General features: G+C 54.4%; 1 protein-coding gene across 5 annotated transcripts; it reads left to right on the top strand.

The window, feature by feature from the left end:
* The first annotated feature begins 38 nt into the window (after nt 1-38).
* On the top strand, nt 39-22,920 carry GGA1 (golgi associated, gamma adaptin ear containing, ARF binding protein 1). Of its 5 annotated transcripts, none has more exons than XM_066258711.1 (17): nt 39-220; nt 5,275-5,359; nt 6,471-6,546; nt 7,565-7,663; nt 8,642-8,765; nt 9,260-9,360; nt 10,041-10,121; nt 13,186-13,326; nt 13,404-13,485; nt 14,961-15,068; nt 15,823-15,924; nt 19,092-19,156; nt 19,611-19,777; nt 20,243-20,427; nt 21,334-21,503; nt 21,713-21,823; nt 21,915-22,920. In XM_066258711.1, the coding sequence occupies exons 1-17, from the start codon at nt 178-180 to the stop codon at nt 22,023-22,025; spliced, it is 1,851 nt and encodes a 616-aa protein (XP_066114808.1). In that variant the 5' UTR covers nt 39-177; the 3' UTR covers nt 22,026-22,920. The 5 variants fall into 5 exon arrangements, with proteins under 5 accessions (XP_066114808.1, XP_066114800.1, XP_066114817.1 ...); XM_066258703.1 differs by having other exon boundaries at nt 15,772-15,924; XM_066258739.1 differs by lacking the exon at nt 39-220 and adding an exon at nt 430-569 and having other exon boundaries at nt 15,772-15,924.
* The last annotated feature ends 2,662 nt before the right edge of the window (nt 22,921-25,582 follow it).

The raw sequence follows: 25,582 nt of genomic DNA, 5'->3' as shown, positions 1-25,582 counted from the left end.
GCACATGACGCTCTAGGCGAGTTCGTTCTGTTCTCCATGGTAGCGAGCGCTCTTGCGCGCTACTCCGGCGCGTCGGGGCGGATGTTGCCCCTTTAATCGACGGAGGGTGGTGCCGACGAGCTCCCGCGAGAGCTCAGGGGGGCGGGGGGTGGTCCCGAGGCTGGGGGTCCGTGGCGGATGGAGCCCGAGATGGAGCCGGAGACTCTGGAGGCGCGAATCAGTGAGTGTCCGGGAGGGGCTCGGGCCGGGCCGGAACCGGAACCGGGGGCACTAGGCGGGCTCCCTCTCTGCGGGGGCGGGGTACGGGGCGCCCCCTCCTCACGCCCCGCCCTCGTCCCGGGAGGGGCGTTGCCCTGAGCCGGTTTCTCCGACTCGGGGATGAAGTAAGACCCCCTCCAGCTGGGTCGCCCACCCATCCTATTCCTGGGCGGCGACCCCCGGGGAAGCTGCGCCCGACTCTGCGCCCAGAAGCCCGGGGAAGGAGAGAGCAGTCTCCAACCACCTCAGGCCCAGACTTCTCCACCGAGAAGCGGACCTCGAAGTCATATACTTGGGCCCGGGAGGAGCAGGCGAGTGCAGGACTGCACCTCAGACCCTGGAGGGAAGAGTTCCTGTTCCCTGTAGGGTCCGAATCCTCTCTCTGGCCCTACATGTTGTGACTACATCCTGCCCCTTCCTTAAGCTTGCAATTTCTCAGATTTGCTCGTTCCCCCGCCCAGGAAGGGAGGACCCACTGATTCATATGACCTCCCCAAGCTCTGGCCACACAGTAAGAAACCCCCAAACCCTACAGGCTTGGAAAATCCCATCTCAGACTCCAGAAGTAGTTTCAGGTTCGCTATCACTACTCCCAGCCCAGCTCCTGAGACTGCACCTCCAGCCAAGACTTTTCCCAGCCCTTGCTGAACTTCCCCGCAAAGTCCGTGCAACCCCTCTTTCTGAATTTTCAGACACTGCTTCCTGTCAGTCAGGCTTCTGAGCCCTCACACTTGCACTCTCCACCTGAGCTTCCTACCCTCCATTGCCGACATCCTTGGCTCTCACAACCCCACTTGTGGACTCTGCCCCAGAAAGCTGTGGCTTGCTTCTCCCTGTGCTAGTGTTAGACGCATGTCTGTGCCAGGGCCTCAGAGAGGCCTCTGGGTCCACCTTTGGCTCAGCCCCTTGGCTTCCGAGACCCCAGGGAGCTACTCAGGGTGAGCAGAGTTGAACCCTGAGGTTAGCTCCAGAACCACACCATCTGCAGGGATATTTCAGGGTCAGTCTGGCAGAGAGGGGGAGGAGGGAGTGGAAAGGAGGCACTCAGCGGCCATTGAGACTGTTCCAGAACGCCACAAGTGTCCAGAGCTCAGCAGCAGCATGGGGGGATGGGCAGGGCCCTGGCTGACACATATGACAAGCTGAAGGACTTGAGGTTTGGATGATACAAAACAGTGTCAGGTTTAGCAACAATGGGGATTTTCTGAGAGGCCAGAATCTGCTCTGAGAAACAGGGGAATCAAGACACCTACATTTGACAGGAGGCTGGACCCCAGTAATTAGGACTGACATTTCTTTTCTCTTTGTGCCCTAGCATAATTATAAGCTCTTCCCTTTGGGTGTTTAGAGATAAAAAGTAGCTTCTGATGGGTAAATGATGACATTGTCACCACTGTGGAGTGACAGGGTGAAGTCACGCCCTGTTGTGAAACATCTTCCTCCCTCCCTGGAGATGTTCTTCCCTATTGCCTGCCAGGGAAAGTGCCTCTCCTGACCCCGAAGAGGTAAGAGGCCTGGGGGTTGGGACTGAAAAAGTTGGTCAGATCTCCTTGGACCCAGAGGACCTCACTCTGTGAAAGCTGCAGAGGAGAAAGCTGATGTCCCATGATTCCATTGCTTCCTCATTATCTTCTAACTCAGGAGCTGACTCTAGAACCAGCTGCTCAGGTCTGCACTCATACTCACATGTCTTTTTTTTTTTTTTTTTTTTTTTTGTATTTTTCCAAAGCTGGAAACGGGGAGAGACAGTCAGACAGACTCCCACATGCGCCCCACCGAGATCCACCCGGCACGCCCACCAGGGGGCGAAGCTCTGCCCACCAGGGGGCGATGCTCTGTCCCTCCGGGGCATCGCTCTGTTGAGACCAGAGCCAGTCTAGCGCCTGGGGCAGAGGCCAAGGAGCCATCCCCAGCGCCCGGGCCATCTTTGCTCCAATGGAGCCTCACTGCGGGAGGTGGAGAGACAGAGAGGAAGGAGAGAGGGAGGGGTGGAGAAGCAGATGGGCGCTTCTCCTGTGTGCCCTGGCCGGGAATCGAACTCGGGACTCCTTGCACGCCAGGCCGATGCTCTACCACTGAGCCAACCGGCCAGGGCCACTCATGTGTCTTTGACACTTGAAGCGACTTCCTGGGTTTTTTTTTTTGTTTTTTTTTTAAAGCTTCTGAAGAAAGGGGCTGTTTTATTTTTTATTTATTTATTTATTCATTCATTTTAGAGAGGAGAGGGAGAGACAGAGAGAGAGAGAGAGGAGAGAAACAGAGAGAGAGAAAGGGGGAAGAGCTGGAAGCATCAACTCCCATATGTGCCTTGACCAGGCAAGCCCAGGGCTTCAAACCGGTGACCTCAGCATTTCCAGGTCGACGCTTTATCCACTGCGCCACCACAGTTCAGGCGCGAGTTCCTGTTTTAAGGTCCCCCATCTGGGTGTCATTGGGTAATATCCAGCCCTCTTCTCTCTAACCTCAGACTGGTGTCCCCAGTCTCTGGCCATATTTGGAGGGATATGAGGCAGAGTTAGATGGCCACTCTTATGGGGGGTGCCTCTTCCTGTTACCCTGGATGGTTAGCAGGGCTTTATTTCTCTGAGACATCTTTTCAGGGCTCCTGAAACAAATTTGTACTGAGAGAGAAAATGCTTCATTCAGATCTCTGCTCAGCTAAACCAGAGAGTGGCACTGCCCCCTCCACATACACTTTCTATATGTTCTTTCTGCTCTTTTTTTTTTTTTTTTTTTTTGTGGCAGAGACAGAGAGAGGGACAGATAGGGACAGACAGGAAGGGAGAGAGATGAGAAACATCAAGTCTTAATTGTTCATTGATTGATTTCTCATATATGATTTGATGGGAGGGAGGCTACAGCAGACCAAGTGACTCCTTGCTCGAGCCAGCGACCTTAGGCTCAAGCTGGTGAGTCTTGCTCAAACCAGATGAGCCCGCGCTTAAGCTGGAGACTTCAGGGTCTTGAACCTGGGTCCTCCACATCCCAGTCCGACGCTCTATCCACTGTGCCACCGCCTAGTCAGGCTGTTTGTTTGTTTTTTGAGAGAGAAACAGGAACATCAAATTGCTCCTTTATGTGGCCCAACCGGGAAATTGAACTGGTAACCTCCACACTCTGGGACGAAGCTCCAACCAACAGAGCTATCCTGCCAGGGCTTTTATTTATTGATTGATATGAGAGATAGAGAGGAAGGAGGGAGGCGGAAGGGAAACATTTATTTGTTAATCCACTCAGTCATGCACTCATTGGTTGCTTCCTGCCTTGACTGGGGTTTGAACCCACAACCTTGTCTTTTTGGGACGACGCTCTTAACCTAGTGAGCTAACCATCCAGGCCCTGCTTTGTTTTTTTTTATAGCATTTCATAACAGTGCAGTTTTCTGTGGAGGGTTGTCTGTCTGAGTAGTCAGTGTGTCTCTTGCCGAACTGTGAGCTCCAAAAGGGCAGGGATTTTGTCTTGTTCACTACTGTGAACATTTATTGAATAAATATGAACTGAATGAATGACTGCCAGGCACTAGGCTCCCAGGGCTCCAGGCCTCCTGCCACGGCATCAGACCCCAAGTGGGCAGCTGCCATATGCTGGGTCTCTAGCCTCCTCCTGTCCACAGATCCTTCTCTGTCCTGTCTCCTGGGCTCTGTTTATTCCACAGCTCTGACTTAATGCTCAGGCTTGGGCAGAACTGGCTGGGACAGGGTGAAGTTTGGAGATAACTTCTGGGAAAGTAGTGAAGATCTATTTCTGGCTGCCCCCATAACTTTATCCTGTATAAAGAATTTTGTCATCCCAAATCAGTCCATATTTTAAGCCAGCTTTATAAATGGGGTAACAGAGCCTTACCTGTGGTGGCGCAGTGGATAAAGCGTCAATCTGGGACTCTGAGGATGACCTCGGTTTGAAACCCTGAGCTTTCAAAGCAGTTTCTACAAATGAATGCTTCCCGTTCCTCCCCACCCCCTTTCTCTCTCTCTCCTTCTCTCTGTCTCCTCTCTCTCTAAAATTAATAATAAGAAAATACAAATGGGGAAACAGAGGTTTGGGGAAGCTCTGTGACCTACTCGGTTGTTGTTTAACCAGTGTTGGAGGTAAGGGAGGTGACTGTTTGGCCTTGTTTACCACCCACTCCTTACCACTCCTGCCTGGCCACAAGCTGAGCCCTCATTCATTCATTTACTGGGGGACATGGGCATGTACACAAGTGTCCGAATCTGGTGCAGTAGCAGGCTTGGGTCCGTGAAGGTCAGGTCTGAGGGACACAGAAGAAAGAGCTGATGCAGCAGTGCTAACCTGGGCAGGAGTGGGGGTTAGGGAAGACGTCCTGGAGGAGGTGATACCTAAGCCATGTTCCTTACCAAGGCGCCTCATGCTCTGCCCTACGTTCAATTATATACCTCTCTTCTCACACAGCCCTTGAGCTGTTCAGAGGCATGCATATCCAGCATGTGGTTATCTCCCTCCAGTCCCTGTTTGTGTTGCCTCTTCCAGGCAGCCTCCCCTGACCCCAGGCTCAACTGGGTTTCTTTCTCTGGTTCCTGTGGCTCCTTTGCCTCCCTATGTATCATTGTATTGAAAACCAAGTTCCCCTGCCCCACTTCCCAGCTAGGCAGACCCTTGGGGAACTGTGGGTTTGTTTTTCTCCTATCTCTGGATCTCTAAGCATAAATTCCATGAGGATTGTGGGGACACAATTTCCAGGAGCAGAACCAGAGGTGTGGTCAGGCACAGCAGACATACGGCCGGCCATAGGGGTGTGGCAGTAGGGAGTAAGGGAACAACCCCCAGAGCACAGTCTCTAAAAATGGAACCCTTTGGGGAGAAGCTGAAAGAGGAAGCCAGTGAACAAGCTTCTTTTTGTCCACAGAGTTAACTAAAACATAAGCACTCGAATCTTGAGGCTGTAGCAACAGGCCTTTTTGAGTGCTCAGTCATACACCCTGCCCTCTACTGCTGGGGGAGGGAATGAGAGAGGCAGGGATCCCTTTGCTAGGCCACATTGGCCTTCTCTTCCTACAGACAGAGCCACAAACCCCCTGAACAAGGAATTGAACTGGGTCAGCATCAACAGCTTCTGTGAACAACTCAACGAGGACTTTGAGGGGTAGGTGGCTTCTCCCTCTTTTGCTGATACTCAACAGACCACTGTGTAGCTGCTGTGCACACTGTATACTCTGGCCTTGGGCGGAGACATCTCCATTCGTAACGTGTTCCCAAGTTAATGACGGCAGTGGGCGCTCGTACTGAGTGCTGCTTGTGAGCCACCCTCTGAGGTGGGCCTTGCTGGACCTATTTTAAAGAAATTGAGGCTCTGGGGACTCAGCAGTCACCCCAAGATCTCACAGAAAATGGTAGTCCTAAGCTTGTGAAAATGCACATTTTCTGGCTGTCCCAAGACTTGACTCTCCAGCAGGGGTTTGGGGTGAACATATTAGCAGGTTCCCAGGTGCTGCAGAAGTTTGGGGAGCAAAGCTCAATGTGTTCACCTCCACCACACCGTCCCCAGTGCAGGTGCTCCACTTGGGGAGGTCATGCAGGCACATGATGTAGGTACTCAGGCTGTTTGTGTGCGACTTCTGTCCCCTCTGTTAGCTGGGAAGGTAATTGAATGCCTGTGAGCTTCCACTTCTTCAACTGTAAAGTAGGGCAATAGCGCCGCCTACCTCAGAGGGCTGTTAGGAAGCCTAGGCAGGAAAGTATACCTTGCACATCATAAGTGCTTAGTACATGTTAGCCGTTACTGTCACTAGTGACAGGCCTTTTAAGATTTGGTAGGCAATATCACCGCCTCTGCCATGCAGCTGCTCTGATTTGCCCCACAGAATGTGTGCTACCTTGAGTTCCCAAGAAGTTATGTCTGCCCATCCCGTCTAGTACATTGTCATAGTCTGTTGCCAGACTGGGCCCTTGAAGGTTGTGGTCATCTCTTTGTACTTGTCTGTATGCCAAGCCAAGGACACAGCAGGTCATAGTTCTTAGTAAAGCTGGCCAAGGGGCTGAGCTCATGCCTTTTGAAGGTCCCTGTACTCCGTGTCTGGCCCTACTCTGTCATGCCACAGTCTCCGGCTCTGTCCTCAGTCCAGAGAGAGAGCTGTGCCTTTGCATCTGCTTGCTGAAGGCACTGAGGCTGCAGCCCTAGCGGGTATTGAGGCAGCCCTCTCCTGGGGTGCCTGAGTTTTGTAGCTATTCTGGTTCTGTCTCTTCCTCTCACCCAGGCCTCCACTTGCCACCCGGCTACTAGCCCACAAGATCCAGTCCCCGCAGGAGTGGGAGGCCATCCAGGCCCTGACGGTGAGGAGAAGGGGAGAGAGGGTGCTGGCCCTCTGCCGACCACATGGATAGCACCAGGGGAGGCCAAGACTGAGGTTTTTGGGGTCCTATCAGACTCTTCAGGACCCAAGGGAGTTGTGCCAAGATGGCCTAGAACGGGGGTCTGGGCCAGCCCCGAGTGTCCCATGGTAACCAGTGGGCTGGCCTCCTACCCCAGACCTTGCACAGGTACGTCTCTTACAGGAAGGAAGCTCCCTAGCATCATCTGGCCCAGAGGCTCCCCACTCCAGCTGTATCTCAGATCTTCAGGAGGCTGGTTATACATATGGAATTGGGGTCCCACCCCAGAGCTGAATCATAACTACAGCACCTGCAGCTAGGAATCTGCATGTTTACAAGGCCCCCAGGGGCATTGTGGAGCCAACCCAGCCCGTCAGTGGTCTCTAGACAGAGGGCAATGCTGTCCTTCCCACGGGGAAACGGGGTGACCCTTGGACTCGGGCTAAGGTTTCGAAGATGTGCCAGTAGCAGAAGAGTATGGGGCAGAGTGTCTGTGGCCTCCAAGCATGGGTGCATACCAACTGACTAGCCAACCTGATTTTAGGTGTTGGCAATAAAGTTTTCCTTTTAATAGTTATGTATTTTAATACATTAAGTTTTTTGTTTTATTTTTTTCCTCTAATACTTACCAGTCCTATGATTTCACAGACACATGGCTTAGGTTAAGACTAAGGTAGATGGTGCCTATTTCAGTTTAGAGAAACAATCCAAAGAATGTAGTAATTTTCAAGTGGCATTCAGATGTGGCCAAGCAGTAGAGAGGCTACAGTGGTGCTCCACACTGGGCATTGCCCAGCTTCATTCCCCAGCAGGTGATCAGTCCCAGGAGCCTCTGAACCTCAGAATCCTCTTGTCCTCACAGGTTACTTTCTCCCTTATAACTAACTACCTGTCTCTGGGCTTCTGGGCCCTGGCCGAGGTATAGGAGGTAGGCATCCTCTGATCCTCCCTGGGGTCCCTGCGCCCCGCCTCCCCCCAGGTGCTGGAAACATGCATGAAGAGCTGTGGCAAGAGGTTCCACGACGAGGTGGGCAAGTTCCGCTTTCTCAACGAGCTCATCAAGGTCGTTTCTCCCAAGGTGGGTGCTCCCAGCCCAAGCTCAGACCCTCACCGTCAGACAGGGGTGACTGACAGACTGCACCTCATCCTGGGGCTTCGCTCCTACTACTGCCTCGGCCCCCATTCGGACTCTACCCAGCACAAACACAAATCCTCTCTCCTGGTCCCCTTCACACAGCTGAGTCCGGGACAGCAGATTTCTAGGAAGAGCGCTTCCACTGACTGCTTGGTCCTTAGGGACAGCTGCACGGAATTCACACAGCAGTCCCAGCACAGGCTGCTCTGGCTCTGAGATCTCTCCCTGCAATCCCTGCAGACCTGGCCATAGTGTCCCACTTGGGTCTCTGGGTCTGTAGTGGAGGTTCTCTCTGTCCTCGGCTCCCAAGAGTGGCTCCCAAACCAGAGTGATGGAGTCTGCTTGCTGCATATGACCACACTCCCAGCGGGGCCCAAGGAGTCCTCCCATAGGCCGTGAACACCTTTGGTGCCCTTTGGGTGAGGCTGCACCTGCTTCGTCCTTCCTCAGACATGCTGACCAGAGCAGCTGAATGGCCCCACTGGCCCCCATTCTCCCGGAACGTGACTGGTGTGACAGCCTAGTTTACTGCTAGGAGGTTGAATGGGACCCAGGGTTGAGCATTTCCACAGCTGCTCTTTCCCTGGTCAGTCCAGTGGCGTCTCCTTCGTGAGGTCAAGAATGAAGCCTTACATGAATGAGCCTGGGCTCTGTGCCTTAACTGTGTCAGCTCTGCAGCCTTACTATGGCACCACTGTTATCTTCTGCACTTCACAGTGGGCACACTGGGGCACACAGCACAGCTAGTGAGTGACAGAGCTAGGCGGTGAGCTATCTGTACTGCCTGGTTGAGATGTGAGGACCCTGTGGGCCAGGTTTCCGAAGGAGTTCTAGGGAGACAGCCAGTTTGGAGCTGGGGCTGCGGTTGCAGCAGATGAAGCCAGCCAATGTCAAGGGCCTCCCTCCCCTTGGTCTTTGAAGTACCTGGGCTCTCGGACCTCAGAGAAGGTGAAGAACAAGATCTTGGAGCTCCTCTACAGCTGGACGGTTGGCCTGCCGGAGGAGGTGAAGATTGCAGAGGCCTACCAGATGCTCAAGAAGCAGGGTGAGGCCCAGAGCCTGGGCTGTGGACAGCGCCTCCTCTCTTCCTCCCCACTTTCTCTCCTCCCCTTCTCTTCTCTTTCCCTCTTTCCCTCCTTCCCTCCTCCCCTTCTCACCTCTTCCCTGAGCTGGGCTCCAGCAACTTCAGGGGCTTCTGGCAGCAAGGTCATGGGCCTGCCATTTAACTTTTCAGGAACATATGGCCTATGAGGCCTTTTTGTTGCTCTACCTGAGGTTAGCTTCGGTGGAGAGAAGGTAGGTTTGGGTCAGACTTCTCAGCGATTGGCTCCCATGGAGTAGCCTCAAAGTATGGATTCCCAGACTCTTCCCCCATGTAATTGGACGTAATAGAAGGTCCTGTCCACCAAGGCTAGAGTCAGCATGCTGAAGGATTGCCCTCCACCTTCCTTTCTGCACTTACCTGGCCGTGTCCCCATCTCACCCCCTGTCCCTGGGCCTGGGCCTTTTTGACAGCCCTCCACCACCCATCTCCTCTAGGGATAGTGAAGTCCGACCCCAAGCTTCCAGATGATGCCATCTTTCCTCTTCCTCCTCCACGGCCCAAGAATGTGATCTTTGAAGATGAGGAGAAATCCAAGGTGAGGCTCGAAGGAGGGGCAGATGAGGGCTCCAGGGCCCACATAGGGGTCAGTGAATTCCAGCCCTTAGCTGCCTTGCCCTTGGAGCAGAGGCTCATGATGAGCATAGCCGCTGTAGTGGGCGACAGGCACCATTTATTGAGTACTTCCTGCATGCTGAGGACTCCCGATACAGTGCCCCTGCATTTAATAAACACAAGAGTGTGTCTTATGTCCTTGGGGTTGGTGTGAGGGCATTTCATTGGTTGACCAGGAGTTTGCATATCTTTGTGTCTTTGACACTTTGGTACTTTCATTAGCTTTTTGTTAAGCATGTGTTCATGGGTGAGACATTAAACAACATAGAAGGAGGTAAGAAAAAGTAAAAGCTCCCCTCCTCAGTCTGGTCCCAGAGGGTAACCACTGTTAAGTTTCTTGTACATCCTTCTAGAAAGGTTCTCTAAAGGTAATAATAGAATATTTTGCACCATTTGTTGAGAACTTACTTCTTCCAGGTACTGTGGGGGAGCAGTTATGCGTGGTGTTGTAGTTGTCCTGTGACCACCACATCAGGTGTCAGTAGATTCTCACCATTTCACAGAGAGCTTAGGTATCATATGGCACAGCCAGGAAGTGGGTAGCCAGCGCATGGCCCAGGGCCCAGGCACTGCCATCACAGACACGCCCTTTTGTCTTCACAGATGCTGGCCCGCCTGCTGAAGAGCTCCCACCCTGAGGACCTTCGAGCGGCCAACAAACTCATCAAGGAGATGGTTCAAGAGGTGATGGCCGAGCCCAGGGCACAGGGAGGAGATGGGATGGAGATGTTGAGTTGGGCTGCCAAGGTGGGGTTGTATGTATACATATGAAGAATTCTGTAATGACCCAGCTAAAGTGCTGTCATAGTGGTGAAAGAACTGACAGACTCTGGGCTGAGCCAGGACAAGAACGAATTTCCTAGCAGCTGAGCTCATCTGCCCTAGGTGGATGGGCTTTTGCAAGAATGACTATCTTTTCCATAAAAATTAGAAATAAATTAGGCTTTACTACATTTTGTGTGTGTGTGTGTGTGTGTGTATGTGTGTGTGTGTGTGTGTAGAGAGAGAGAGAGAATAATGTATGTTAAACTTATAAATACAGGCCCTGGCCAGTTGGCTCAGTGGTGGAGCGTTGGCCTGGCGTGCAGGAGTCCCGGGTTCGATTCCCGGCCAGGGCACACAGGAGAAGCACCCATCTGCTTCTCCACCCCTCCCCCTCTCCTTCCTCTCTGTCTCTCTCTTCCCCTCCCGCAGCCAAGGTTCCATTGGAGCAAAGTTGGCCCGGGCACTGAGGATGGCTCTATGGCCTCTGCCTCAGACGCTAGAATGGCTCTGGTTGCAACAGAGCAATGCCCCAGATGGGCAGAGCATTGTCCCCTGGTGGGCATGCCGGGTGGATCCCGGTCAGGCACATGCGGGAGTCTGTCTGACTGCCTCCCCATTTCCAACTTCAGAAAAATACAAAAAAAAAAACCCAAAAAACAACAACAAAAAACTTATAAATACAGATGCTCCTTGACTTACAATGTGGTTACATCCCAATAAATCCGTTGTGAGTTGAAAATGTTTTAAGTCAAAAATGGTTTTAATACATCTACTGAACATTATAGCTTAGCATACTCTACCTTAAATGTGCTCAGAACACACAGCCAACAACTAGACAAAATTATCTAACACAAAACCTACTTTATACTATAATGTAATCTATTATGCATATTACTTTTACACCATCATAAAGTCAAATAGTTGTAAGTTGGGGACCATCTGTATACAGATGTCATTGGTGCATGCTAAAACTTTTTTTTTTTTTTACAATTTCTTTTTTTATTTTTATTTTTTTTCTGAAGTTGGAAATGGGGAGGCAGTCAGACAGACTCCCGCATGCACCCAAACGGGATCCACCCAGCATGCCCACCAGAGGGTGATGCTCTGCCCATCTGGGGCGCTGCTCTGTTGCAACCAGAGCCATTCTAGTGCCTGAGGCAGAGGCCATGGAGCCATCCTTAGCACCCAGGCCAGCTTTGTCCCGGAGCCTCGGCTACGGGAGGGGAAGAAAGAGAGAGGAAGGAGAGGGGGAGGGGTGGAGAAGCAGATGGGTGCTTTTCCTGTGTGCCCTGGCCAGGAATCGAACCCGGGACTCCTGCACGCCAGGCCGACGCTCTACCACTGAGCCAACTGGCCAGGGCCCAAAAACATTTTTTTATTTATTGATAAGAGCAAGTCATCAAAAAAGTGTGCAGGCCTTGGCCAGTTGGCTCAGTGGATAGAGCATCGGCCATGGCATATGGATGTCCCAGGTTCAATTCCCGGTCAGGGCACACAGAGCAGCAACTATCTACTTCCCTTCCTCTTCTTCTCCTCCTCTTCTCCTTCCCCTCCCACAGCCAATGGCTCTTTTGGTTCGAGGGTCAGCCCCAGGTGCTGAGGATAGCTCAGTCAGTCTGTGTCAGCCTCAGGCACTAAAAATAGCTTAGTTGATTGGAGCATTGGTCCCAGACAGGTTGCCAGGTGCATCCTGATTGGGGTGCATGCGGGAGTCTGTCTCACTATCTCCCCTCCTCTCACTTTTTTTTTTAAAGATTTTTTTTTTTTTTTTTTAGAGAGACAGAGTCAGAGAGAGGGATAGACAGACAGGAATGAAGAGATGAGAAGCATCAATCATTAGTTTTTTGTTGCGCGTTGCGACTCCTTAGTTGTTCATTGATTGCTTTCTCATATGTGCCTTGACCGCGGGCCTTCAGCAGACTGAGTAACCCCCTGCTGGAGCCAGCGACCCTGGGTCCAAGCTGGTGAGCTTTTTGCTCAAGCCAGATGAGCTCATGCTCAAGCTGGCGACCTCGGGGTCTCGACCCTGGGTCCTTCCACATCCCAGTCCAACGCTCTATCCACTGCGCCACCGCCTGGTCAGGCTTTTTTAAAAGATTTTATTTGTTGATTTTACAGAGGGAGGAGAGAGGGATGTGGAGCAAGAAGAATCAACTCATAGTTGCTTCACTTTAGTTGTTCATTGCTTTGATCGGTTGTTGCATGTGCCTTGACTGGGCAAGCCCAGGGTTTCGAACTGAGGACCTCAGCATTCCAGGTCAAAAGTTACAGTCCAGAGGCCCAGAGGGCAAGAGTTCTGGGTTGCCTCTTAAAGGCAAGCTGCATGCTCTGACAGCCAAGAGAACGTCAGGGGTGTCCCCTCATAAGGGAGGTGAGTCAGATGGCACAGTACAAGTCCACCTTTCATTTTGCAAGGGAGGAACGTGTATGGTAAGAAATGTTGGCCTGGGCAGTAGGAGTACTCCTTGCAGTGGGCCTTTCCAGGCCATGAGTGCACCACCATTTGCCGGGCACTAACAGACATTGAGAGGGATCTCTGCACTAGTTTCTAGGTTGTACGTGGTGACCACTAAGGTCTTCTTTCACTCTCAAGTACAGGACCCTCCTCTGAAAGGAAAAACACGAGTATGGCATGTAGAACCACAGGTGTAGGTCTGGGCCCTGGTCCTCCAGAATCATCTGGAAAATGTGTTAGAAACCCAGATTCCTGGGCCACCCCTGGAGATTCTGGCTGAGAGCCCAAGGAATTCTTAGGGGCTTGTGCAGAGGCCTGGGTCCAGGGGGCAATGGCAGGAAAGGAAGTGAGCAAGGTTGACCAAAGGCTTCTTGGACCACACACAGTGCCTTGTCCTGGGCACGAGGGGCTCTTCGCACTGTCTGCCGTAACACTCATAGCAGACACTGGAACAGAGGGGCATGGGCAGCACTTGGCTGGGGGCTGGGCCTGACCCAGGCTTTCGGGCGTTTGTCGGTGATTGCCCAGGATCAGAAGCGGATGGAGAAGATCTCGAAGCGGGTGAGTGCCATTGAGGAGGTGAACAACAATGTGAAACTGCTGACGGAGATGGTAATGAGCCACAGCCAGGGCGGCGCTGCGGCCCACAGCAATGAGGACCTCATGAAGGTGCGCCTGTCTCCACTCTGCCCAGGGCCCTTGCAGGGCCCCTGCCGGCCCTGACCTGCCCTCCCTCCTGCCCCCAGGAACTGTACCAGCGCTGTGAACGGATGCGGCCCACGCTCTTTCGACTGGCCAGTGACACAGAGGACAATGATGAGGCCTTAGGTGAGCCCCAGGCAGGGCTGGCTCATCCTGCCACCTTTTTTTTTGTTTTGTTTTTTGGTTTTTTGGGTTTTTTTTACAGACAGAGAGAGGGATAGATAGGGACAGACAGACAGGAACGGAGAGAGAGATGAGAAGCAATAATCATTAGTTTTTGTGACACCTTAGTTGTTCATTGATTGCTTTCTCATATGTGCCTTGACTGCGGGCCTTCAGCAGAGCTTGTAACCCCTTGCTTGAGCCAGTGACCTTGGGCTCAAGCTGGTGAGCCTTGCTCAAACCAGATGAGCCCACGCTCAAGCTGGCGACCTCAGGGTCTCGAACCTGGGTCCTTCCGCATCCCAGTTCGACGTCCAGTGCGCCACTGCCTGGTCAGGCCCTGCCACCTTTTTTGACCACCCCCCCCCCACACACACACACACACAGGCCCTGCTGAGTATCCTTAGTTGGAAGGAGTCACCACCAGGGGGCCCCTTTCTCCAACACTGACCTTGGGTTTCTCCTACTTGAAGAAGGAAGCAGACAAGCAGAGAGCAGGGACTGAAGTAGTTGAGAGACCTTCTGGACCAGGCCCGTTCCTAGACACCTCGTTTATAGCCCATAGCTATACAGGAGGGAAGATTGTCCCCATTTCATAGCTGAGGATAAGGGAGGGGAGTGACTTGCTTAGATCACAGATTTAAACAGTGGCAGAACCAGGGTGAAGCAGGGCTCTCTCCTGCAGACACTGCCTCCCTGGTAAGGGCTACAGACCGACAGGGAATTCCACAGGCCTAAGCACTCCCCGTGGCTTCTGTTCAGGCCGCATATCAGGATCTCTTCCTGTTCTCTGCTGCCATGTCAGCAGGGGCCCTTGGGCAGCAGTCTGGGACTCTCTCGGCCCCTCATTCAACAGGAGTTCACTCAGCACCTCCCAGGAGCCAGGGATGTGGTCCCCACCTAAGAGGTTCACTGTCCAGAACCCTCTAAGCCCTGACTCCCAGGGCCCAGTGTGTGCCAGACACTGTTCTAGGCCCTCAGGGATATGGCAGTGATCAGAATCGACAAAAGCCATAACCTGTTGGAGTTTGTAGCCTAATAAACCTAGCATATGAGCAGTGGCAGTTTGTCAGGTGATGCTAAGTGACATGTAGAAAAACAAGCAGTAGGGGAACTACATAGCATGTGGGTAGGGTTAGAGAAGGCCGACCTGAAGTCAGGAAGGGATGAAACCCCCCAGGGATCTGGGGGGTATCTAGACAGCAGCCATGTGGGGGCCTGGAGTGGGGATCATGCACTGTTCAGGGGCTGGCACAGGGCAGTGTGGTGGGAACAGTGGACGAGGGGGAACGGAGGGCCTAAGTAAGTCTGAGACGAGACGATGGGATGCCTGTCACCCCTCCCCTCACAAGGGCTGGAATAGATGTGGGGTTCTCGTCTGCCCCCCCAGAGGCTCCCACATTCCTTCACACTGACCTCTCCTCTCCTGCCCATTCCAGCGGAGATCCTACAGGCCAACGACAACCTCACCCAAGTGATCAACCTATACAAGCAGCTGGTGCGGGGTGAGGAGGTCAACGGTGATGCTGCTGCTGGCTCTATCCCAGGTGAGGAGGTGGCGGGCAAACTGGGGAAGGGCCCACCAGACTGAAGGGGCACAGAGTCCAGGGTGGTGCACTGGTCCTGAAGCGGGCAGCATGACCGCCGGGGTGACCCTGCCTCCTTAAGATGGGAAAGGCCCTCAGAATAGAGTCTGTGCCAGGCCTGTAGCTGTGGGGGGCAGAAGTCTGGATGTTAGACACAGAGGGAGGGAGCGAGCGTTTGACAAGGACAGGCAGAAGAAGGAAGGCCTTTCATTTGACAAATCAGGTGCCTGTTGTGCGGGGCTAAAGGACACCCCCAAGGCTTAGTTTAATCATCAGAAGGTGGTAGAGAGGTTTGACACATAAACATTCAGGCTCAGTTTCAGTAAGGGTAAAGTGACAGCTCTGGGAACCACAGAAGAGACCAACCCTTTTGGAGAGGAGTGGGGTGGAGGCTGTGCAGGAGCAGCAGAGCTGAAGCTGGGCCCCAAAGGGTGGGAGGGTTCACCAAATAGAGGGAAGTAGGGAATCTGTTCCAGACAGAGGAATAGCGTGTGTCAAAGGGCTTGGTGGCAGATTTAGGGACAAGGGCCATGTGGCCAAGGAAGGGGAAGCAGGAGAGTTGTGAAGGATGAAGGGACAGTTTTCTGCCCCTCAGCCCCCATGGACTCTGAGAACCTGAGTGTCCTCACCCTGGGGCTCACCTGATTCTTCTTTCCCACCCCAGGGAGCACCTCGGCCCTATTGGACCTCTCAGGCCTAGATCTCCCTCCTGCAGGCACCACCTACCCAGCCATGCCCATCTGCCCTGGCGACCAGGCCAGCCCTGAGCAGCCCAGCGCCTCTGTTTCCCTGCTTGATGATGAGCTCATGTCCCTGGGTGAGGAAGGGGCCCGGCCTGGAGGAGGGTGGGCTCAGCCGCAGGTGGGGTGATGCCTATAGCACACACTGGTTGCAGAGCTTGGTCAGGTTAGCATGTTACTAACTCCCTTAAGTGCTATAGAGCTTGGGGGTGGGCTTGAGGAAGCTGAGGCTCAAGGAAATCAAGGAACTTGTGCAAGGTCAGACAGTCAAAGGGTGAGACTGGCCAGCCCCTGAACCTGATAAGCCAGCGACACCCAGGCTCTAAAGGAAAACAGAGATTTCCCTGCAACAGATTAGAGCCTAGAATTGGATGCTGCTCAGGCAAAAGTCCAGCAGTTTCCCCACCGAGAGGAAGAGGAAGAACACTCCACAGCGCCCAGAAGCTCCAGGGAAGCTTGCAGCAGAGCACCACACTCTGAGACCCAAGCTGGTCCTGGGCAGGGCCTTTGTCACTACAGGGTGGGTCACAACCCCTAAAGAAGAAGCAGAAAGTACCCAGGGGCTAAGCAGTTTTGGAGTTTCTAGTTTTTAGGGCTTAGAAGCAGAAGAGTATAATAGCAGCCTCCTCATAATACCCTGACGTTATAAAAATAGAGAAGTGGTGGGCTTTGTCAAAGGAATCGCAAGGGATGTGTTAGGAAACTAACCTGTAAGCCAGGAGTCAGACTGTGTGTTCCTGTGCCAGTTTTGAGGTGAAAACCAAACTCGACAGACTTGAAGCAGCGGTGCTGTGCTGGGGCCAGTGGGCCAGCCTGGTTTGTATAGAGCGCTGCCCTGAGCACTGCTGGGTGCCATGTTACCTTAGAGCAGCTGCCCTCCACGCAGCACAGGGGACAGTGCTGTCAGCATCCCCATTTCACTGATGTGAAAGCAAGGCTTGGAAAGGCTGGGTGACTTGCCCAAAGAGGGCACCAAGGTTTGGATGAGGCATTCTGATTCTGAAACCTCACTCTGAGCCTCTCTTTGGCCCTGACTCAGCTCCCCAGCCGGGAAAGGGAAATGAGGACTTGGAGTGAGGAGTGTGATGAGGGCGACAGCGAACCAGGTTCAGTTCCCCTCTGAGGGCCCGTCAGCCAGCGCCCTTCCTAGGAGGGTCTGCCCACGGGATCACTCAGGAGTCCCATCCACCTGCCCCCCACAGTGCACAGCCAGGGCGGACTCAGGCAGAGGCCCCCAGCCCTGGATCATAGGTAAAGGACAGCAGTGACAAGCGCACATGGCTCATCTTCCCCAGATCCAGGACTGGGCAGCAGCCACCTGATCAGGCATTTGTTCTACATGGCCCAGCCCCACGATGAGTGGCTGTAGCAAAGCCACTCCTCGTAAAAAGCGAGGTGTGCTGTGCACTTTTTGTCCCTGTGTCGTTTCAGCAGAGGCCTGAGCCTCCAGCTTCCTCTGGTTTCATCTCAAAGACAAAAGAAAATGTGGGCACAGGAATTGGAAATGCCAGGGCAACACTTGCCCAGCTCTGAGGAGTGGGAGAAGCCTTGGGACCTCAGAGGAGGCTTTTCCTAAACAACTTTATGGCAGGAAGGGTGAGGGGTGGGGGCGGGTAGGCAACAAGGACTTCCTGCCTGTCAGAGAGGGTGTGCCAGCATGTTCAGGCACTTCATCTGATCTAATTCTTTACAACAGCCCTCTGATGTGGGTGCTGCTGTTGCCTTCGCTTTACAGATCGGGCATAGGGAGGCTGTCACCAGCTGGGGGTCACATAGCTAAGTGGCAGAGCTGGATTCAAACTGCAGCAATGAGGCCACACTCTGTCCAAGTCCTGACTCTGCCGCTTTCCATCTCTGTGACCTCTACTTAACCCCTCTGAGCATCTATTTTCGCTGAAAGAGGGATGAGAACCCATTCCTGCCTTTTAAGGTTGTTTGAGGAGTGAGACCCAGGTCTGAGTTTCTGACATATCAGTGGGTGTAAGAATTGTTAGTACCATTATGATATCCCTGGTGTCAGAGAGGTGTGTCCAGAGGAAGGGACCCTATAGTCAATTTCCTGAGCTCTGCCTTTGCTTGTCACATAGCACTTCAGGTTGGACCTTACTTATTCAAGATTTGCTAGAAACAGCCTGACCAGGCGGTGGCGCAGTGGATAGAGCGTTGGACTGGGATGTGAGAGACCCAGGTTCGAGACCCCGAGGTCGCCAGCTTGAGCGAGGGCTCATCTGGTTTGAGCAAAAGCTCACCAGCTTGAGCCCAAGGTCACTGGCTCGAGCAAGGGGTTACTCCGTCTGCTGAAGGCCCGCGGTCAAAGCACATATGAGAAAGCAATCAATGAACAATTAAGGTGTTGCAATGCGCAAAGAAAAACTAATGATTGATGCTAGTCATCTCTCCGTTCCTGTCTGTCTGTCCCTATCTATCCCTCTCTCTGACTCTCTGTCTCCGTAAAAAAAAAAAAAAAAAAAGATTTGCTAGAAACAGGGTAACTTGTCTTTTCTAGGTAAAATCTGGGGTGAACTTGGCTGGGCATATGCCTCAGGGCAGGTAGAGGTCGACTGGTTGGTGACCAGCTGCCTTCTACTGATCAGCAGCCTTCCAAAGGGCACACACACAGCTCTCTTTGACACCAGTCAGTCAGCCTTGTTGGCCTGTGCCGGGGCGGATGGCGCCTCCACAGCCTGCCCCAGTCTACCCTGCATTGTGCATATGGGGCCACTACAGCCCAGCCAGCACCTTGCCCATGGCTGCTCCAGTTCTGGGGCAGGCCTGGGTGCAGGGCCCCATTCACTGTATCACAGTGCCCTTCAGACACTCAGAGAGCATCCCTCCAGTCAGTCATTGGCAGGCTGCTGACCCCTGCCCACCTGGCTTTGCAAGGCTAGGAACCTCACTTGGTATCTCCCCTTCCCTGCACACACTCCTCCACCAGCAGCTGCCAGCTGGTGAACAAAGATGAAAGTCCTGACATCTGGACTTGAGTTGGCTTCTGAGCAGCAGAAGAGGAAGCAGTAGGCCCCGGGGAGCGGGCTGTCGGGATTCGTGCTTTCTACTTCTGTTCTGTGGCTGTTCCCTCTGAAAGTGCTGAAGTCGGGGGTTTTCCCTTTTGAGCTGGACCTCTCAAAGGAAGGGGGACGGGGAGGGTAGGTGCCAGGGACCTCAGCCTAGCACCCGGTAATCCCAGCTTTCCCACCTTTGCTCAGGGACCCAGCTCCTTTACCTCTGTCTTTCTTCCCTGCAGGTCTAAGTGATCCTACACCCACTTCAGGCCCCAGCTTGGATGGTGCTGGATGGAACAGCTTCCAGGTAGGAGGGGCCAGAAACTAGTCTGAGCCATCCTGGTAGAGCAACTGGGACAGGAGCCTGAGGGAGCAGTGAGAGGAGAGATGGGTGGGACGGCCACGAGGTGGGGCCCCGGGGGCTAAGGCACCCATCCCAGGGTAGAGAGGGGCAGGTGGGTCCTCTCACCTCCAGGACCAGCTCCCTGCCTGTCTCAGACATAGGCCTCCCTTGGGTTTCTTATTCCTTTTCTCTTGAGGGTGACTTTGAGGTCCCTGGAATATTATGGTTTCTAGAGTAGAACCCCAGACCAGGCCCAACCCACTAATAGACCTGGAGTGAGAGGAGTTGGTCCCTGTGCCTGCTGCTGCTTACCCAGATGTCACCTGCAGGGAGGGGAAGGGGCCTCATTTTCAGCACAGGACAAAGGACATCTTTTCAGCACCACCTCACCCACCTGCATCCTTTGTATGCCCAACAGTCATCCGATGGCACTGAGTCCCCAGCCCCCACTCCAGCATCCAGCATGGACAGTTGGCCCCCAGTGCAGACATCCCTGCCAGTGAGCAGTGGTCTGGATGACCTGGACCTCCTGGGGAAGACCCTGCTGCAGCAATCACTGCCCCCGGAGTCCCAACAAGTGCGGTGGTGAGGACACACCCTGGCTGGCATGGGGGGCGCTGTCCCTGTCCCCACCACATAGGCTTTCCCTGGCCCAGACCGAGCAGGGAGAAGCCCAGTGCTTGGTTCCTCTGAGCAGTGGCTACACTGTACCACCTTGTGCCAAGCACTGCGCTGGGCTCAAGGGAGGCATAGGACCAGAGCATGGAGTTTATGAGAGAAAGGGGACCTGTGTCCCACTCACATGTCCTTCCCCAGGCATCCTGGCACCTGAGAAATATTGAAGGCTTAGAAGGCCAGCAGTGAGGAGGACACTGAGCCTGAGGGGGGGAGGGACAGAAGGAGGGAGAGAGAGAGCTGCCCATTTCAAGGGGAGGAAACAAGGGCCAGAGAGACGGGGGGTGTCAGGGACAGTCAGGAAGGCCAGCCTGTCCTGTGCCCGTGATTTCTTGAGCACCGAAGAGTCATCTCAATGCACCACCCTCTAATAAGGGAGAAGCAACAGCCAGCCCCCCGGCTCACGCTCCGGGACCTGCAGAATAAAAGCAGCTCGCCCAGCTCCAGCGCCACCAGCCTCCACACCGTGTCCCCCGACCCCACTGGGCCTCTGCAGCAGCCCACACAGACTGAGCTCTCGCTGGCCAACATCACTGTGCCCCTAGAGTCCATCAAACCCAGTGAGTAGGGTGGGGCATGGGTGGGCACAGGCTAGGCAGGGTTAGCTCACTGCCTAGCAGCGCCACCACTGCCCCGTCCCTCCAGGAGCTCTTTCTGGGGGAGTGGGTGGGAAAGTGGGGCTTCTTCCTAGTCCTGCCACTGCCTGACTTAGCAGGGAACTCGGGGCAAGACCCTTCCCCTTCCCAGCACTCAGTTTCCTCATCTGTCCCAAAGTAATTGCAAAACCATAAACTCCAGGATTTAGGCAAGAGGACTTTTTATGGATGGCCCCTGCCACCCCTCGGGAACACAGGGCCAGGATACAGAAGCCTGGGCCTCCCCAAGATCACAAAACCAAACAGGATAAAGATCCAGTGTAGGTCTGGGCTTTTCTCACCCAGGAGGGGTGGGAGGGGGCCTCTGGCAGCCCCAGACCCTGCACAGACGGATGACAACGGCCTGTCTTCTCAGCCTCGTCCATTTGGTGAGCCCACTGTGACCAAGGATGTCACATGCTCTGTGTCCCCAGGAAGTAGATAAAGGTGCCCCCTATCTTACCAGAAGCAGCATGACTGGCACAGTCACAGGGTGAGAACAGGACCCCAGCTTACCCACAGTCCTTCACTCCAACATGCCAGAAAGCAGCCGCGCACGTGGCACTGGCAGAGCCCCGCGTGGGGCTTTGTTTGCAGCTGGGTGTCTTGCCTCTGCCATCACACTGCAAGTTTACCTGCCCCTTCTGAGCAGCCTGTACCCCTGGCTGCACTGCTGCCCAGGGTCAGGGCAAGGACCTGAGTGTGTGTGTTTTGATTCGTTCCCAGTCGCGAAGAGCGAGTGCCTGGTGTGAGCCGGGTGTGGGGAGCTGGTTGCATATGCTTGGGCTGGAACCCGGCACTACCCATCGCACTCTCCCCTTCTTCCGGCAGGCAGCATCTTGCCAGTGACAGTGTACGACCAGCATGGCTTCCGGGTCCTCTTCCACTTTGCCCGAGACCCACTGCCTGGGCGCTCAGACGTGCTGGTGGTGGTGGTTTCCATGCTGAGCACTGCTCCCCAGCCCATCCGCAACATTGTTTTCCAGTCAGCTGTCCCCAAGGTGACATGGGTCATACCTCCCTCCTCTCAAGGCAGGATGACTCAGGGCTGGGGTGGGGCAGCTGGGAGCAGGGTCTCTCTCTGGGAGATCAGGGGTAGAAAGGAACCAAAGCACAGAGCCTCAGGACCCCCAGAAAAGGAGCTGGTGTGCAGGCTGGACCTGGGGAGAAGCTGGGATCGGCTATGCCAGACCTGCCTTCCTGTCCGCAGGTCATGAAAGTGAAGCTGCAGCCGCCCTCAGGCACGGAGCTGCCAGCATTCAACCCCATCGTCCACCCCTCTGCTATCACCCAGGTCCTGCTCCTCGCCAACCCCCAGAAGGTGAGGGGCCCGGCTGGGACAGGGTGCCGCTATGGGTTGGGGGCAGCTTCTTCTCCACCTCTGACCCCTGCCTTTACCATCTCTGCCCCAGGAGAAGGTTCGCCTCCGCTACAAGCTCCTCTTCACCATGGGCGACCAGACCTACAATGAGATGGGGGATGTGGACCAGTTCCCCCCACCTGAGACCTGGGGGAGCCTCTAGAACAGAGGGAAAGGGAGAGGAGGAGGGGGCAACGGGACTGGCCACTAGCTAGCCTTGATAGGAGGCTGTGGTGGCCTAGGACACCCTTTGCCTCCATGGCCATATCGTCTGTGCCTGGTGCTTCTCTCCTCACCCCTGCTGGCCCCTCCTTAATTCTTCCCCTGCTGAGCCAAGCCCAGCAGGATGCTGGGCCTGGGTTGCACTGCTGGGGACTTCACAGGTGGGAGCCTGGAGCAGGGAAGGGCTGTGTGGTCTTGGAAGGACTTGGGGTCATCGGAAGAAGCCTGGCTGCCAGGGCAAGGGCCAGGACCTGAGGCCCAGCCCTGACCCCAGCCTGGGGTGGGGTCATCCCCCCCTGTCTCTTATGCCTTACGGGAAGGCCCAGCCATAACTTGGGGCCACACTGGAGCCAGGGACCAGCTTAGGCCCCCTCTGTAGGAAGTGGGTGACTGGGGAGTGATGTGTGCACCCCCAGCTGTTTGCACTCTCTGGTGTGTGGTTTGACTCTCAGCTTTTCTTTCTGAGTGCCCTGTGGTTACTGTGTTAGGGGGTCCAGTGGGGGAGCCAGTCCCACCTGTCCCCTGTACCTCCTGGGGGTCTTCCTCTACCTACCTGGCCCCTTTGCTGTCAGATCTCCTGAGGAGCAGTGGGGGCTATGCAACTGCTGGCCCGAGGGTAATGCCATAGGCAGGTGGCCCCAGCCGGAGGCTCTGGAACTTCTGGCCAAGGGAGGGCCTGCACTAGAGTTCTCAGTGTCTCCTTTATCTACTGGGCTCTATTGGGCCTCCTGTGGGCATCTCACCTCTGTCCATCCATCTGTACATGGGCAGAAGTGGGGTCAGTGTGTGAGTGAGAGCAGGAGTATTTATGGAAATAAAATGTCCTTTTTCCTGGACCAGCTGCTCTCATGGCCCTTCTGAGATGGAGGGAGACAGGAGGGGTCCAGGAGTGGGAGGTCCCCGTGCAACCCTGCAGACCTCTACCTCTGTCTTTGGAGATCAGGCCATGGTTCCTCTCCTCACCACCCCTGAGCCCTGCACAGGAAGAGGCCCTGCTTGGGGACCCGTGGCCACTGCTGAGTCACCAAAGAGGGCTTAGGGCTATGGAGGGCCCAGAGCCGTCCCAGCTGGAAGTGAGTGGCTGCTTGCTTGGGGCCTGCCAGGAACCCTAGCTGCTCACAACTTCCTCCTGCTGCACAGACCTCAAAACACAACTGCAGTGCAGCACCAGCCCAGAGGTACATGCCTCAGCTTCTCACTTTCCGCAGAAGCTGCTCCCAGGAAGGAAGGTACCAACAGCAGCTTGTTGCTAGAGCGGCCCAGGGACCCTGCACTGGGCCTCCTGCCACTCCCAGCTGCAGCACATTTCCCCCTGGTGTTAGTGTTTTCTCTTAACTGGGAGGCTGGGGTCCAGGCCCAGGGAGGGCTTGGAGGCTTTGCAGCGGAGAGCCACCCAGTGCCAAGTTGAGGGGAGCTAGTACAGGGACTTGCCCAGTGGTGTGGAGCCGGCCCTCTATGCTGCTCTGCAGGAGAGGGGTCCTGCTCAGATGAGTCTAGGGCAGGCTGCCTGCCATTTCTCCTCCCTAGCCGATGATGGGAAGACCTGAATTTGAAAAACCAGTTACACGTCTAACCTAGTGGTCCCATCTGAACTGAGCCACCGAGCCCCTTTCCTTGGATACTACTGAGATGTACTGGGGGACAGCCTAGCACATCTGGCTCCCAGCTTCCATCCAGCCAAGTGAGGGCCGCTTCTCTGTGCCAGGTGACACACTGAAGGTCAAGGGAGAGCTTCTCCACATCTGCTATGCTGCTGAGGGGACAAGTGGCTCTTCCAGTTCTTTGCCTGCTGGAGCCTTCTAGCATCCCCAGACTCTGTCCTCCCAGCTCCTGCCCTTCCCCCAGGCAGAATCCCTTAACACTTGTGATGGCCCCAAAAGACAGTAGTCTAGTTGGAAGCTTCCTTTAAATGAAATAACTATCCCCTGTAAGGACTCCCTGGGTCCCGGAAGCAGTCAGTCTCATGCTGGCTGATGAAGAAAGGTTGTGAGGATGTGTGTGACTGCCAGCTGGTAGTCTGGGACTCCTTCCGGTGGGATCCCCAGCTTGCTGTGTGATTTTTTTTTTTTTTTTTTTTTTTTTTTTTTTTTTTTCTGTGTGATTTTTGAACAAGGTTCTTCCTTCTTTGGCCTTTAGGTTCCTTGCTTGAAAAGGTGGGAGGGGCCCTGTGAGCTGTAAGGACCCTCTGAAGAGTAGGAGCAAAAGGGTTCCCCAGGCTGTCAGCTATTACAGGGACATGGAGATTCCTTCCATCTTTCAGACCTCTCACCTTCCCTCACTCTTATTCTATCCATCCAGCTGTCTGTCTGTACTGCAAGTGCCTCTTGAGCAGCCCCTGTGCCAGGCACGGCCCTGTCCTCCACTCACAGCTTGGCAAGGAACCTGTGAACCAGGAGCTCAGCATGGCACACTGAATGAGGGCTGGGAGGGAGGGGCACAAGGCCCTGCAAGGCCCACATCTGAGGGGCTGGCTCGAGAATCTGGTCAGAGGAGGGGACTCTTGGCTTCTATGCTCTGGAGGAGTCATTCCCAAATACTGTTTCAGGCAGAGGTTCAGAGCCCAACGCAGGAAACCCAGAGCCTCTGGTGAACATGGGCTGGACCAGGGGCACAGGGAAGGAGTGTGCTCTGCCTCCACCACCACCACCCCAGGAGCAGTGGGACTTCCCACCTTGAAGCCACACTTCCACTTCTATTTGTGTGGCTGGAGGCAGAAGCTAACTTTTTTTTTTTTAAGCAACCACACAGCACACTGTGCTCATCTGTTCGTGGCAGCCGAGAGAAACAGGCCACTGCTGCCTTGGGAACCTGCCCTGCTGTTCACAGGCCTCTTGGCTGGGACACAGGCACAGCCAGGCAGGTGGCAGGAGCCTCTCATAGGCCTGGCACGGTGCTAGACCTGCTGCATGCAACCTGTCCCTGAATCTTCATAAATGCCCAGTGGCGATGGGAAGCAGGCTCAGAGTGTATAAAGGCCGCTTGTCCTGTACTTTAGCACTCCCTCCAGGTATTATGTATACATTGTAGGGCCCAAACCTGAGCGTCATTCCTGTGGGGTATCTGTCCTGAGGGCACATTGCCACCTGCCTCTTGAACCTGCGTGCGCGCACACACACACACACCACCCTGTCCACTGCCTGCCTCTGCTGCTGTGGTTAAAGGTACAGGCTCTTTAGGGTCTTCAAGACTGTGCTGTATGTAGTTCTTGTGCCTCAGCTTACCCCACGGTTTCCTGGAAAGTCCTTTTGTCCTTTTGATTTGAGGAGTCAAAGAATGTTCTAGAGCCCCAGACATCATACCACATGCCTCACTGCTCTGGGCTGAAGCCTCCACTCGGAGGGCAGCACTGATATGGCCACAAACAAGCAATATATCAATGTGCCTAAAATTGGATGTTCTTGCTCAGTCCTGTGGCCCCACAGCTGACCCCTGCTACCGCCACTTCACTGCCTAGCCACTGGCCTTCCTGCCCACATCCTGCTCTAGCTCACCAGCAGA

This window comes from Saccopteryx bilineata, chromosome 1, assembly GCF_036850765.1.
Source record: "Saccopteryx bilineata isolate mSacBil1 chromosome 1, mSacBil1_pri_phased_curated, whole genome shotgun sequence".
Lineage (NCBI taxonomy): Eukaryota > Metazoa > Chordata > Mammalia > Chiroptera > Emballonuridae > Saccopteryx > Saccopteryx bilineata.
This window is presented reverse-complemented; position numbering and strand designations above follow the sequence as displayed.

What these genes read in the sequence shown, in the direction of transcription:
- GGA1 (XM_066258703.1), top strand. Translation starts at nt 178, where the DNA reads ATGGAGCCCGAGATGGAGCCGGAGACTCTGGAGGCGCGAATCA. An exon ending in TCAAGGTCGTTTCTCCCAAG is followed by an intron (nt 7,664 to 8,641) that starts GTGGGTGCTCCC and finishes TGGTCTTTGAAG; the next exon opens with TACCTGGGCTCTCGGACCTC. An exon ending in CCTAGAGTCCATCAAACCCA is followed by an intron (nt 20,428 to 21,333) that starts GTGAGTAGGGTG and finishes TTCTTCCGGCAG; the next exon opens with GCAGCATCTTGCCAGTGACA.